At 38.2% G+C, this 14,518-nt stretch overlaps 1 protein-coding gene across 1 annotated transcript in view; it reads right to left on the bottom strand.

Annotated features, from left to right (window-relative positions):
- The window catches only part of Pfkfb1 (6-phosphofructo-2-kinase/fructose-2,6-biphosphatase 1), a 57,341-nt gene extending 42,823 nt beyond the window's left edge, over window positions 1-14,518 (bottom strand). The window contains exon 1 of the mRNA XM_036175080.1: window positions 14,173-14,518. Within this exon, the coding sequence (XP_036030973.1) occupies window positions 14,173-14,269 (97 nt within the window). The 5' untranslated portion in view covers window positions 14,270-14,518. The remainder of the gene's footprint in view (window positions 1-14,172) is intronic.

The following is a 14,518-nucleotide window of genomic DNA, read 5'->3' as shown; positions in this document are numbered from 1 at the left end:
AATGTTCAGAGAACATGGGAGAAATTCTTTGAGGTTTTCTTTCTTCTTTTTTTTTGAGATAGGGTTTCTCTGTGTAGCTTTGGGCCTTTCCTAGAACTGACTCTGTAGCCCAGGCTGGCCTTGAACTCACAGAGATCCACCTGCCTCTGCCTCCCGAGTGCTGGGATTAAAGTTGTGCACCACTACTGCCTGGCGAGGTTATTTTGTGTGTGTGTGTGGGGGGGGTAGCTACTAGAGATTGAAGCAAGTGCTCCATCACTGAGCTACATCCCAGCCTCTTTTGGGTTTTTATTTACTCTATTGCTGTAGAATATTATTTTAAGGGGTGTTACTTTTGTTTATGTTGCATTTGTTTAACTCTGTGAAGCTGTGTTACTGTGGCTGTCTAAAACACCTGACTAGTCTAATAAAGAGCTGAACAGCCAATCACAAGGCAGGATAGAGAGATGGGGGGGTCTGGCAGGCAGAGAGTATAAATAGAAGAAGAAATCTGGGAGGAGAGAGAAAAAGAGATGGAAGAGTGAAGGGAGGAGCCAGAGAAGGAGGAGGACTCTAGGGCCAGCCACCCAGCTACACAACCAGCAAGCCACAGAGTAAGAATAAGGTTTACAGAAGTAAGAGAAAGATAAAAGCCCAGAGGCACAAGGTAGTTGGGATAATTTAAGTTAATAAAAGCTGGCTAGAAACTAAGGCAAATTAAGGTCAGGTATTTATTACGTATAAGCCTCTGTGTGTGATTTATTTGGGAGCTTGGTAGCAGCCTCCCTAAAAGAGCAGAAATAAACAACAAGACTCTACAATTTAGTTCTATAGTGAGGGAAGCAACCTCAAAGGCATCTCAGAAGTAGAAGTGGCCCAGAACGGGAGCTTATAGGAATCAAAACTCTATGGGTTGAGAATCTTTCTGGAGTTTGAGAGATCGTCAGCAGGACACAAGCAGATTTCATTGCTGTGGGATGGTTGCTGTGGGATGTCTTTCTGTATGATGTGAATATATGGTGCTATGAAGCTGAGCTGGGCGGGTGGTGGTGCATGCCTGTAATCCCAGCACTCGGGAGGCAGAGACAGGTGGATCTCTGTGAGTTCGAGGTCAACCTGGGCTACCAAGTGAGTTCCAGGACAGGCGCAAAGCTACACAGAGAAACCCTGTCTTGAAAAACCAAAATAAAATAAAATAAAATAATAAAATAAAATAAATAAAGAAGCTGCTCTGGCCTATGGCGAGTCAGGATATAGCCAGGCAAGAAATCCAAGAGAGAGACAGGAAGAAGAAAGGCAGAGGCAGAGGAGATGCCATCCTGCTGTCCAGGGAAAAGCATGTAATGGCACACAGTAAAGACACGGAACATATGGCAATATACAGATTAATATTATAAGAAGTAGCTAGCAAGAAGCTTGAGCCACAGGCCACAGCCATACAGTTTATAATTAATATATGTGTGTTTACTTGGGTCTGAGTGGCTGTGGGTCCGGGCAGGACACAGGAAAACTTCTGATTGCACTTCATAGGAGTTTTCCCTCTTTCCTTTCCTTCTACATTGCTTCTAGAAGGAGTACAACCATTACAGTGAATAGTTTCTGAACAGAGGACAGAAAATGGTAGCCTAAGAAACTGGAAAGCACTGAAAAGAAACAAAAGAAGAAAGAGTTTACTTACAACTTGCTAGTGTTTTGGTGCTAATTAGGATACCAATTTAGAAGCTCAACCTTTTAAGACTTCCATCCAAGACCCAGAGAGACCACTAGGGGGTGTACACAGAAGACAGGTCTAAATAGTATTTCTGAAAAAGCTCTGAAAATATTATATACAGAAAACTAAAAGAAAAACATTGACATTTCCCAAAAGAGTTAAGTAAGATTTGGAATCTCTAAACAACTTTTAAGAGATCCACTATACAAAACCCTACAAGAAACAAGTTCACCAACAACAGTAGCATCTCTGTACTGACACTTTCTGTTATTAGTCTTACAGTATCAATCAAACCATTAACAACAGTTATATATTTCTCCATCCCATTTGGTAAGGTTGTTCTATATACTTGTAGTACAGTTCAGATTTATATGTCGCAAACTACGTTCAATGCTAGATTATCCAAATACTTTACATGATTTGTTTAAAAAACCAAAACACAAATTTAGCCCTCTGAGTTTTTACAAGTATATAAAATCAAATATTCACTTCCATAACACCATACAGAACAATTACATCCCTATAATTTTCTCTTACATAGCTGATTATAATTAGAATTAATAACATCCCACCCTCAAGCCCAGGTTACTATGATCTATATTCTATTCTGATAACCTTGCTTTTCCCAGGATTTCAAATAGATTGAATTATATTCTATGTCAACCTTTGATTCAGGCTTTTTTTTTTCTTAGCACAATAGAGTTTAGTTTGTAATGCATTTGAGATATATTCTAATTGTTGTATGACTCAACAGTTCTCTTCATTCGTGAGTGGTATTCTAGTTGTTAATCCAGCATCAATTGAAGGCATCTTGGTTATTTCTAGTTTTTTTTAATGAATTTTTAATAAAGCTCTATATTCTAATATATATATTTTCTAATATATATATATATTGTATAAACATTTTTCAATTTTCTTTATGAGAAATGAAGTGAATTATATCTACAAGTAAAAGTGCTAGATCTTATGTCAAATGCATAGTAAATAAAAGTACTAATTGAACTGTTTTCTGGTTTCTAAAATGCTGTAGGAGGCAAGGTCTACTGGGAGATCCCTAGGTCAAACAGAGCACATGCAATAGTTTGTATGGTAGTTCTCATGTGAACTCTTATGTTCTGTAATAGATCATGACCCTTGTCTCAATCTTGCTGGTTCTTTCTTACTCTCTACTTGGTTCACTTTATTAAAAGCCAGTTGTTGCATTGGGAACTCAGGGACAACAAATAAAGGCCCTAGATGCCAAAAGCTAGTAAGATTGTTCAATAATGATTTTGACAAACATTAGCACAAGAGTAAGAAGGCCCTATAGGAACCTTAGGAACTCTTTGGGGTCTCCACACTTTTATCAAATATTTTTACAGGAATCTCACATGCTTTTCACAGAGCAGTTAAAAGGGAGCTCCCCATGTGGCACTGGACAGAAGAACATAAGGATAACAACTGTGTCTCTCTCTAGTTCTTTTCTCTAATAGAGGTCTGAGATCTAAAATGTTAGCATTTTTAAAAATAATTTGTTTATTTTTACTTTATGTGCATTGGTGTTCTGCCTGTATGCATGTCTGTGTGAGGGTGTCAGATCTTGTAGTTGCCATGTGGGTGCTGGGAATTGAACTCAGGACCTCTGGAAGAGCAGTCAGTGCTCTTAACCTCTGAGCCATCTCTCCAGTCCCCCCCCCCCTTTTGTTTTGAGCTGAGGATCGAACACCAGGGCCTTGTGCTTGCTAGGCAAGCGCTCTACCACTGAGCTAAATCCCCAGCCCATGTTAGCATTTTTTGAACAGTTAGAGGAAGGTAAATTCGTCCCATTACAATCCTGTTCCAGCCTTCATATCTCACCTAAGGAAAAAAATTAGTCTATCGTCAGTGGGAAAGAGAGTTTTAAGAAAAGAGATTGCAAATGCTTTGGATAGAAAGGGAGAGGAATACTCATGATGGCCACAGCTGCAAGATACAGGCCCACTGCGCTAATCAATCACACAACTTTAACTTAAAGGAAAAGAGAGCAGTCGTCTGCCCCCATAGCCTAGTAATATGCCAATAAACATTCAGAACTGTGATTACAACTGGAAAAGCTACAAGAGAGAGAAGAGACCAAAAGAGAAATGTGACCAAAAGGGAAGCCCAAAATAAGTGACTGAACAATTTTCCAATCTTTGGCAATTATAATTCTAACTAATTTCACAAAAAGCAAAGAAGAAGATAATCTTGAAGGAGGTCATAAAGAGAGGAGGGAGAGGCACTTAATCAATAAAAGAACGATAGAGATTTCAGAGACTTATCAGAAGACAAAAGACAGTGAAAAGGAATTAAAAAAAAGAAACTGTCAAATTAGAATTCAATATTCAGCAATATGTTCTTAAAAATAAATTCAGACCTGTTAACAGTTCTGCCCTGTAATCAACACTGAGGGTGCTTTAGACAATGCTGAAGGCTCTTTAGCTCTTTAGATAGAGCTCAGAAATCTGCATCTATATAAAAAAGGAAAATAGTTGGAAAAGGATTTAATAAACGGATTTTTCATAGTTTTAATGAAGAAAAAGAGAATTCTATGTTCTAAAATTTGGGCTATTCTAATAGGCATATAGTAATATATCACTATTGTTATGATTTATATTTTCCTGAAGACTAATCCCTTTGAACGGAGGTCTTTTTTTACATGTGTATGTGTGTGGATGAGTATGCCTATGCCTGTGCATATGAAAGTTAGAGTAGAATGTATTAGGTGATTATAGCATATAGATAAATGGAATGATTAATGGCAAAGTTCCAAGGGTAAAGTCAGAGGAATTAGGAATCCTTGAGCAAAAGGTATCTATGCTATACATGAAGTGATATTTGAATATAAAATTGTTATTTGAAAATAAACTTAAATATTTAAATGTATACTATAAATCCTAGGGCAAATGCTACAACTTGAATATGCTGCTTCAAAACTGACACATTGAAATTGTGTGGTCAATGGGATGGAATAAAAAGAAATGAAAATATTTCTGAAATACCAAAGCCAGACAAAGATATTAAAAGAATTACAGATCAATATGTGACCTCAACAAAATACTGGCAAATTGGATCCAGAGAAGCATTAAAAAATATTACATACTGTGACCAAACTTGATTGATTATAGGAATGCAAAGTTGGTATAATTTCTGAAAATTGGTAAATGTAATACTGCATAACAGAAATTGAAAATGAAAAGCCATACAATCATGCCACGTGACAAACAGCAGAAGGAAAAAGCTTCAGTTTCATAAAGGACATTGTGGTTATCAGACTTTCTGTTCCTGTGGCAAATACCTGAGGAAAACAACTAAGAGAGGAGAGACTGACTTTGGCTCACAGTTTCAGCCCATCATGGCAGAGAGCATAGGGAAGAGCAAAGCAGCTCACATTATAATATGAAGCAGAGAGAGGGCTGAACTAGGGAGCTTCTCCTCTGCCTCTTTTATTCTACCTGGGCCCTTAGCCTATGGGATGGTGCCATCCCATTCTAAGTGGTTAATCCTCCCTGCATGTGCTCTCATAGCCAGACCCAATGCTGTACTTTATTAATCTCCTAGGTGCTTCTCAATCCAATCCAGTTGCCAATCAAGGTAAGCATCACAGGCTTCTATAAAAAATTCACAAGAATATCACACTTAATGGTGAATGAATGAATGTTTAGTTACCTAAGATCAGGGTGTTTGTTTTAACCTCATCTGTTTCTCTCTTTTAAAAAGTAAGATAAATTTATTTTCTCACAGTTCTGGAGGATAGACATATGAAGAGGATACATTTTTTCCCTCTTCTAGAATGTGATGGCTGCTGCATTGTTGGACTTGAGCCTGCATTACCCCAGTCTCTGTGCCTGTGGCCATACATTTCTGTCTTAACATCCAACTAGAGGTTCTAGACAACATAATTACCCAAGAAAAATAAATTTTAGTAATTCAGATCGAAAGGAAGAAATAAAACTCTCTATTGCAGATAACATAATCTTATATACAAAAAAGCTAAAGGAATACAATAAACTATGGAACATGATTACTTCAGAAATGTCACAGGAAACAAGATCAGTACATAAAAATCAGTTAGGGGTGGTGGTAGCGCATGCCTTTAATCCCAGCACTCGGGAGGCAGAGCCAGGTGGATCTCTGTGAGTTCAAGGCCAGCCTGGGCTACAAAGTGAGTTCCAGGAAAGGCTCCAAAGCTATACAGAGAAACCTTGTCTCGAAAGCCCCCCCCCCCCCCCGCCAAAACAAAAACAAAAACAAAAAAAACCAGTTACACTTCTATAAAGTAGAAATGAGGTAAAAAAAAAAAATTAGGTAAATGGGTGCAACTAGAAAAGATCATCTGGTTGCATGATGCAATCCAGACTCAGAAATACAATTATCACATGCTCTTATGCTTTGTCCCTAACTCCAAATCTTCATGCAAGATCACATAACTTAGAGTAAATGCAGACATCAGAAACATAATAATGGGCCATTGCTGGGGTTTGGGAGCAATAGAGAGGGGAACAGCAGGGTACAATTGATCTGATTGTGAAAAGTGAGAAAAATGAGGGGGGGCTTATTAGGGACTAAGAGGGATATAAATACAGAAGGTGGGAGGAGGATAAACGAACAGTAAGGATGTTTGAAGAGTCATTAGGAAACATACTATTAACTACCTAAAAATACTATAATATACATAGTATATTCATTGTATATATAATATACATATATATATATAAAATGAAATTTTCTCATTTTGACTGACAATGCTCCCTCCAAGACCCAAAGACCATCTAACAAAACCTCAACACCAGGCATGAGAAACCCTCTTTTAACTTATTCATCAAGATTGTCCAAGGGACTCCCAAAACATTATAAGGTATTGTTATTGCCCTTGGTTGCCCTCATAAGTGGGCATACATACTACTGCTAAAGATGCCATATACTTCAGAAGAAGTACCCAGAGGCTTTTTGAGCTAGAACTGATCCAAACGCCTCTTCACTGAGGACTAGCTTTTATAGTATCAGAAGAAGGGAAGCAGCCAACAATCCTACCCACCTATGATGCCTATGAACCACAACAATAATCACCATGGCACAATAACCCTAAGGGTGCAGTAGTGGTACTCATACCTTGGTGGTAACCAACGGCTCTCTAATTGGACCTAAGTCCCAAACAATGAGAGGGAAATCATGCCTGTTACTGGACACTTAGCCAACTATACAGAGCTAGTGAAGTCATAGATCTTAGAGGAGAATCTATAAAGTGTCACATTACTAAACCAGTATAATCCCTAAGTACATTATAAATATTTGTCCTTATACCAATAGATAAGTGTAGTTCTCATCCCTCATCAAGGAAACTTACCTTGCAATAGACAGAGACCATTACAAAAAACCACCTACAATAAAAAATCCCACACCTAAGGCTCAGGGATTGTTGAGAAAGAGGGGTGGGGAAAAGATTGTAAAAGTCAGAGGAATAGAGTTTTCTGTGAGATTGTGTCTCTTAGGGATGACAGAAGGTATACCATAAAGGCTTACCAACACAACAGTGCTGTGAACTAATCCTCTTAAATACCGTAAAGATCTGTCACACAAATTGGTTTAATAAAATGCTGATTGGCCAGTAGCCAGGCACAAATATAGGCAGGGTGACTAAACTAAGAATGCTGGGAAGAGGAAGGGTGGAGCCAGGCATCACTAGTCAGACACAGAGGAAACAAGATGAGAATGCCATACTGAGAAAAGGTACCAAGCCACGTGGCTAAACATAGATAAGAATTATGGGTTAATTTAAGGTAAGAACTAGTTAGTAATAAGCCTGAGCATTTATAATTAATATAAGCCTCTCTGTGGTGATTTGGGAACTGGCTGCTGGATATTTGGGAGTTGCTGGCAGGACAGAAACTTCCACCTACACAACAGCCTAAACATGAGCTGAACATGGACAACAGCAGATATGCTAACATGGATGAGGGAAAGCTCACAAGGCCTCAACCCCACACAAAGAACTACAGGCAAATAAAGAAAGCTGAGTGCTAAAAAACAGTCTTCCCCAGGAAAGATCACATCAACTGACTGTTCAGTAGCCGAAGGTCAGCCCTGAAAACATATACAGAAGTAACAGTGTACAGACTGAGCAGGTTGTATTAATGTATTTAGGAAAATATATGTATATACATACATAGAGGCATATACATCAATTAATGAAAAAGGAGACCAAGAATCTGAAAGAGAGCAAGGAGGGGTACATGGGAGGGTTTTAAGGGAGGAAAGGGAAGGAGGAAATGATAGATTTATAATCTAAAAAATAAATATTTTTAAATGTAGCAATGAGAAAAGAAGTTGAAATTAAGAAAACCAATTCCATTTATTCTGCCATAAAAATTAAATCTATAAACATAAAAGTGTACTTTGAAAATTACAAAGACGTTCAAAACAACCCAAGTAAATGAAACAGCTCAAAAGCCAAGACTCAATATTGTCAAGATGGTAATATTCCCAGGCTGATCTACAGATCAAAGGCAGCCCCTTTGCAGAAATAGACCAATGCATCCCCAAAATACATATGAAAATGCAAAAGATGTATAAAGTAGCCAAAAAAATTTTGAAGAACAAAACTGAAGGACTCATGTTTCAAAGTTTCAAAATTTATTATATGTAAATTTTACTATGTGCTAAAAGTATAGGAATGAAGACTGTAATTAATGGGGGCTCCGTATAATTAAAAGCCCAGAAATAAAACCTTTAATTTATGGTCAACTGAATTTCATTAATGGTGTCAAAATAATTCAGTGTGGAAACAAATCTTTTCAGTAAATGCAGTTGGGATGACCAGGTATTCACATATAAAGACAAAATGAAGTTATGTTACTGTTTCATTCCATATGAAAAAAAATATTTCAAAATGGACTAAAGACCTAAATATAGGAACCAAAACTATAAAATTCGTAAAGTCTTAAAGTAAAACCTAGGTATAAATCTTTATAGCACTGAATTAGTTTCTTAGAAATGATACTTAAACTACTAGCAAGAAAAGAAAATAAGTATGTTGGACTTATCAAAATTAAAACAATTGTATTGTTGAGACATAGTATTGCAACCAAGACTGAACTGAAAGATGCTATGTAGCCAAGGCTAGCCTCAAACTTGTGATCTTTCTACTTCTATAATGTTCAAAATTAAAAATGTTTGTACTTCAAAAGACACTGTAAAAGCTAGGCATGGTAGTACATACCTGTCAACCTAGCACTAGGAAGGTGGAGACAGAAGGATCAGAAATTCAAGGCCAGTCTGAACTAGCAGACACCTTATCTCATTAAAGAGAGAGAGAGAGAGAGAGAGAGAGAGAGAGAGAGAGAGAGAGAGAGAGGAAGGATATTATAAAAGAAGTGAAGAAGCCAGGCAGTGGTGGTACATGACTTTAATCCCAGGACTCGGGAGGCAGAAGCAGGTGGATCTCTGTGAGCCTGGTCTACATAGTGAATTCCAAGACAGTCAAAGTTACTTAATAAAGAGACTCTGTCTCAAAAAAATAAAACAAATTTTAAAAAGGAAAATACACCCGGCAAATATTAAATTTAGAACAACTGAGTGTAGATATATTAGTATCAAAGGAAATAAGATTGTAGGGCAATATGGCAACAATAATCAACTATTTAATATTACCAAAGATATAGCAGTTTAAAAAAAGAAATAAAGAGGAAAGAAAAGGATATGACTGCTCCTAGGTATGGTGGAGAAGAAAGTTTATTATAGATATGTGGGAGAGCATAGTCATAGGTAGGAACATCTGGAGGAATCTAGAGTGAACATCACCAGACTGAGCTGGGCTATGTGGGAGAAGAGGAAGATAAGGGAAAAGGGAGAGAGAGGAACCAGGTTCAGCAGCCAGGAGGCCAAAGGTACAAAAGGGCAGGTAACCAAAATGTCTAGATCATACAGAGAAAAGCCTCTGGGGGAAGGGTAGCCCATCCCCGGGGCTGGAGAGTTCAGGGCAGAGGGCAGGGTATGCCAACCACACTCTGTAACAAGTCAGGACTGAGGGATGCTAGGAGATCCTGGCTGTCTGGTCCAGCTTTGATATGTTAAAGACACCTCAGCCATTTGTCTGATGTTGGAAACTCCCCCCCCCCCAGACAGGGTTTCTCTGTGTAGCTTTGGAGCCTGTCCTGGATCTCAATCTGTAGACCAGGCTGGCCTTGAACTCACAGAGATCCACCTGGCTCTGCCTCCCGAGTGCTGGGATTAAAGGCATGAGCCACCAACACCCAGCCCAAGGTTGGAAACTTAACCAGCAGTCTAAATATATTTGTAACTGTCAAAATTATTTGTAACAAGCTGGCAAATTTGGCAAATTATTAGGATTCTTTAACAAATTTTCCACAATGATAGGCAGCCCAAACTCCAGTAGAATATTGGAACATTTCAACCATATTAACAAGCAAGATTTAATTAAGATAAACACAACACAAAGGTAAAATATACAGTCTTTTCAAGTGCTCAGAGAACAGTCACCAAATGCTCCATAAAGCATATCTCAAGGACCTGGGATCACCCAAAGTTTGTTTTCTAGCAGGAATGGAATTTGAGTGGATATGACCTATCCAAACAGAAGCTGGCTCAAGGGCTGGCACTGTTCTAGTAGTCCTGAAATAGAGACTAAGGCAAGGAGGGCAACTGGTAAGTGATGGACTAAGCAAATCTATGGCACTATCTGGTTATCAAATGGTCTAGAAAGATTTATGCATACATAGAACACAAGCGCTGTGTAGTAGGCTGATTATAGATCAGAAAAGAAAAAAGCCTGAAAATAAAGATGAACATCTAACTCATTTAAATAATATTCAAAGACAGCAAGATATGAATAGCTACTAGAAAGCTGATAAAGCAAAAAATAAAGTTACAGAAGGAGCAAACAAAAAAAAATGAAGCTTAAAAAACAAAACCCAAAGCTGATTTTTTATTTTAAAAAGAACCATACAGCATATAAACTGTTCACAAGATTTGTCAAGGGGAAAAAACAAAACAAAACAAAGGTACAAGTAAACAATGTTGTTAGAGAATACAGTGTGTGAAAAAGGTTTTTTCAATACAGAGATAATAAATGAACCTTAGAAAAAAGAACATATAACAAGAAAACATCTTTTAAAAGATGCACACCCAAACTTTCAATAAACTGGAAAACGTGTGAAATGGGAACTTCCCAGGACAGCGTAACAAGGACAGCAGCAACCAAACAAACAGCGACACTGTCACAGAAACGGGACCCATTGAAGGAAAGGTTGAAAAGACACCCCAGGACTAGACTGTTTGATCTGGAAGTTCTGCCAAATATTTGAGGAACAGATAGTTCAGGGACAAACTCTGTCAGATGGAATGAAAGAAAATAGTTTTCACCTCACTGCATGATGTTAGTATAACCTTGACACCAAAACCAGAAAAAGACAACATGAAAACAGAATCTCTCCTGAAGAAAATACAGAAGTACTGAACAAAATTGTACTGAACTAAATTTAGAAGTACTTTTATGTCCTAGGACTGCAAGATTAGCTCATAATAAGAAAAAACATGTAGCACAAAAAAGTTAAAATTCAAATAATCATGCTGTATTTCAATAGATACAGAAATACAACTCATAAATTGCAACACCAACTCACTTTTAAAGAACTATGTCATTAGGAATAAAAAAGAACTTCCTTACCTTCTTAAGAGGTATCTGCCAAAAAAAATTTAATTACTCGATGGTCAAACTTTCAAAAACAGTCCCTTTAAAAACAAGATCAACCTACAAATGCACATTATTAACATACTTTTTAACATTGCACTGTGTTGTGTGTGTGTTTGTATGTTTTGGAGGTGGGGAGGGTCTTAGCAAATTATTAATTAAAAAAAGATATTTAAGAATCATAAGGATAAGTATTGCTGGGGAAAAAATGAAAGCTGTAATTTGCACACAAATTGCCAAAACTAATAAGAAAACTTAGTAGGTTTGCCAGTTAGAAATTCACCATATAATATATATATATATCGCATTGACCTACTATAAAACACAACTTTCTACAAAGGTACTATTTATAGTAACAATAAAAATAAACAAGAAAAATTCCTTAAAATGATGTGCAAATCCTTCCTAGAATAAATTATAAAATGTTACTCAAAATAACATATCAAAAGATATATCATGTTTCATGGATAATTAAATATCAGACAGTTATTCTCCCCATATTGATTTATAGATTGAGTGTGATTCCAATCAAATCTTTAAAATATTGCCTCTCTGTGTGTATAACTTGAAAAGATGATTCCAAATTTTATGAGAAGAGCAGTTGGCCAAGAACAGCCAAGATATTCCATAAGAAGAGCAAGATACAAGTATTTACTAAGATAAATGACCACTTCATTATTGTTTAAAGCTAAAATTTCAAAATTATCTAATGGGCATCAGTAGTAAAATAGGTAAACTACAAGATAGTCACAAAATATAATTACACACCAAGGGAAAATAAGTAAGCTAGGAAGACACAACAATAATATGTGTGGCTCATCTACATATAATGTTGGTAAGAAAGTGCAGCCATCCAAGGACCCTATACATGGCTATACATTTAATAGTCAGGACAAAATTATTGATTCTATCTTCCAGAGAGGATGCTATAAGCAAAAGGTGAGTCAGACCTTTCTAGGGACAACAGCCTGCCTACCTAGCCTGGGAGGAAAGGCAGACATTGCTGAAAGCCCTGGCCACACAATTCAGTTAATCATTAAGGAATGTCTTGTGAAAACGGCAATGATAAAAGGAAAAGGAAAAAGCTAAGTGATCACTTAGAGAGCCTCTGTCCTGGGCCAGGCTCAGGATTTAACACTGGGTATGATAGTGAATAAGAGCAGGCAACCATGTTTTTGTTTAATAACATTTACTGAGTGCATACTACGTGCTGGACATCCTTCTAAGCACGTTACCCACTTCAGCTTATCTAATCTTTGCAACAGCACTGTTAGCAACATCAGTCTACAGGTGAGAGAACAGAAGCAAAAAGAGGCTTGTCTACATTTACAAACACAGGAGGTGGGACTCAAAGTTACACAGCCTTGCATCTGGTAAGTATTACTCTTATGAAAAATTAAGGAATGTGGAACTCATAATGAAAATAAACACATATTTTTCTGTTTTGTTCAGGGTTTGTTCTTACATTGTTTTTGAGTTGGAATTTTTGAGATAGCTCTGGCTGGTTGAGAACTTAGAGTGTAGCTAAGACTAGCTCTCAAACTTAGAGCAATCCTCCTGAATCTGCCTCCTGATCATTGGTCAGATTTCTTAGGAATATAAGAGTTTTCACTCTGGAAGAGCTTTGTATGCAGAATGACTTCACTGTTTGCCAGCTAAAACCCAACAGGATCAAGAGTGGCTGGATGGGTAAGGGTGGAATGAGGTTTTATCTCATACAGACTACTACACTGCCAGATAAGTAATTAGGATTGCTGATGGAGAGAACAACAGAGAACATGACACTGGGTTTTATTCTCTAGTCTTCTTCTTGTATACATATCCTACACCCTATGCACTAATCTAATATTGTACATCTTCCTGGAACTGCTATGATGAAGTATTGCCCCCAGTATGCTTTATGCCTACCCTCCTCTAACATTAAGAGTCTGGAAGCTTCCTCAGCGGCTGCTTGAGCTGTCCGAGTCCTGCAGTTCACAGATGTCTTATCTCTAGCCCCCTTCTGCTGTCTCAAGCTGGGCTGCAAACACCTTGTTGCATGATTATCCTTGGTTATCTATGAGAAATGGCATACTTCGGTTTCAAAGCTTATTTCCAAGCTTTGCTTACTTTCCTTTAGTCCCTGTTCCTTAAAATTTCAAAGTGAATAATACACCAGCAGACATGGCATTGTAATACTGTCTTTGCCCTCAACTCCTGAAAACAGCAAGATTGTCTAGAAATGTCAAGGCCAGGGAGGCACTACAGGAGTTCAGTACTCGGTCTTTCCTAGCGCAGGCAGGTACAGACTTATTTTGAGAAGGACGGTGGCAGAGGAAGGGCAATGCTGGCCAGTGACATGGTAGTGCTATGGACTCAGCACCTCCTCTGAGACACCATGCCAGGAACCATCACCTTAGTTCACCCTGGCATGAATTAAACAAAATTCATTTCCAGATCCTTCATAAAAGATGCCAAAATCAAATATTCTGAATAGTACTATACCAGGATGCTCATATTCTAGACAAGAAGCTCCTGATTCAAGGGGGAAAGCCCTTAGTCAGCGGTCCCTGTAGTTTTGGTGCTCTTTATGTAATCCTCAATCTTTGTCTTCTCTACTGCCTTTCTCTCTTACTTCCTTACCCTTTCTCATATTAGCCTCTTGGTGTGCTCTAGCTATTTTATTCAATCGCTCATCTATTCCAACGTCTATGTGAGGGCAGGAATGGATGGGGAGCACCGTTTGATCTTCTAAACCCACCTCCCACCACCACCCACGAATGTACACCCCACTTACAGCCCCTTCGCCGTTGCAGCCCGCTGCTACTGCTGCTGTGTGGAATCCAGATCTTCTGTAACCTGGTTTGAGTGAGCTCTCCCATTTCTTGAGACATCTTAGTCGTTGCAGCTAATGACAGCACTGTCCACAAGGTACTGGACCTCTCTTCCTATGTTCCTAGCTGTCCTTTCTCTTGTCGTGGCCACAGCAGCAGGCGGGCAGGGATGGGACAGGGAGATGCCCTGGGTTTCTAAGCCTGTCACAGACTATCTCCAGCTCCCTCTTTTCCTTCTGCTCCTGTATGTACAAGTGGGGACGTGACTGCTGAAAGCCAGAGGCTAGGCAGAAGTCAGCAGAGGCCTCT

The sequence above is a fragment of the Onychomys torridus genome, chromosome X (assembly GCF_903995425.1).
Source record: "Onychomys torridus chromosome X, mOncTor1.1, whole genome shotgun sequence".
Lineage (NCBI taxonomy): Eukaryota > Metazoa > Chordata > Mammalia > Rodentia > Cricetidae > Onychomys > Onychomys torridus.
The sequence above is the reverse complement of the archived record's forward strand: the minus strand, read 5'-3'. Positions and strand labels throughout refer to the sequence as shown.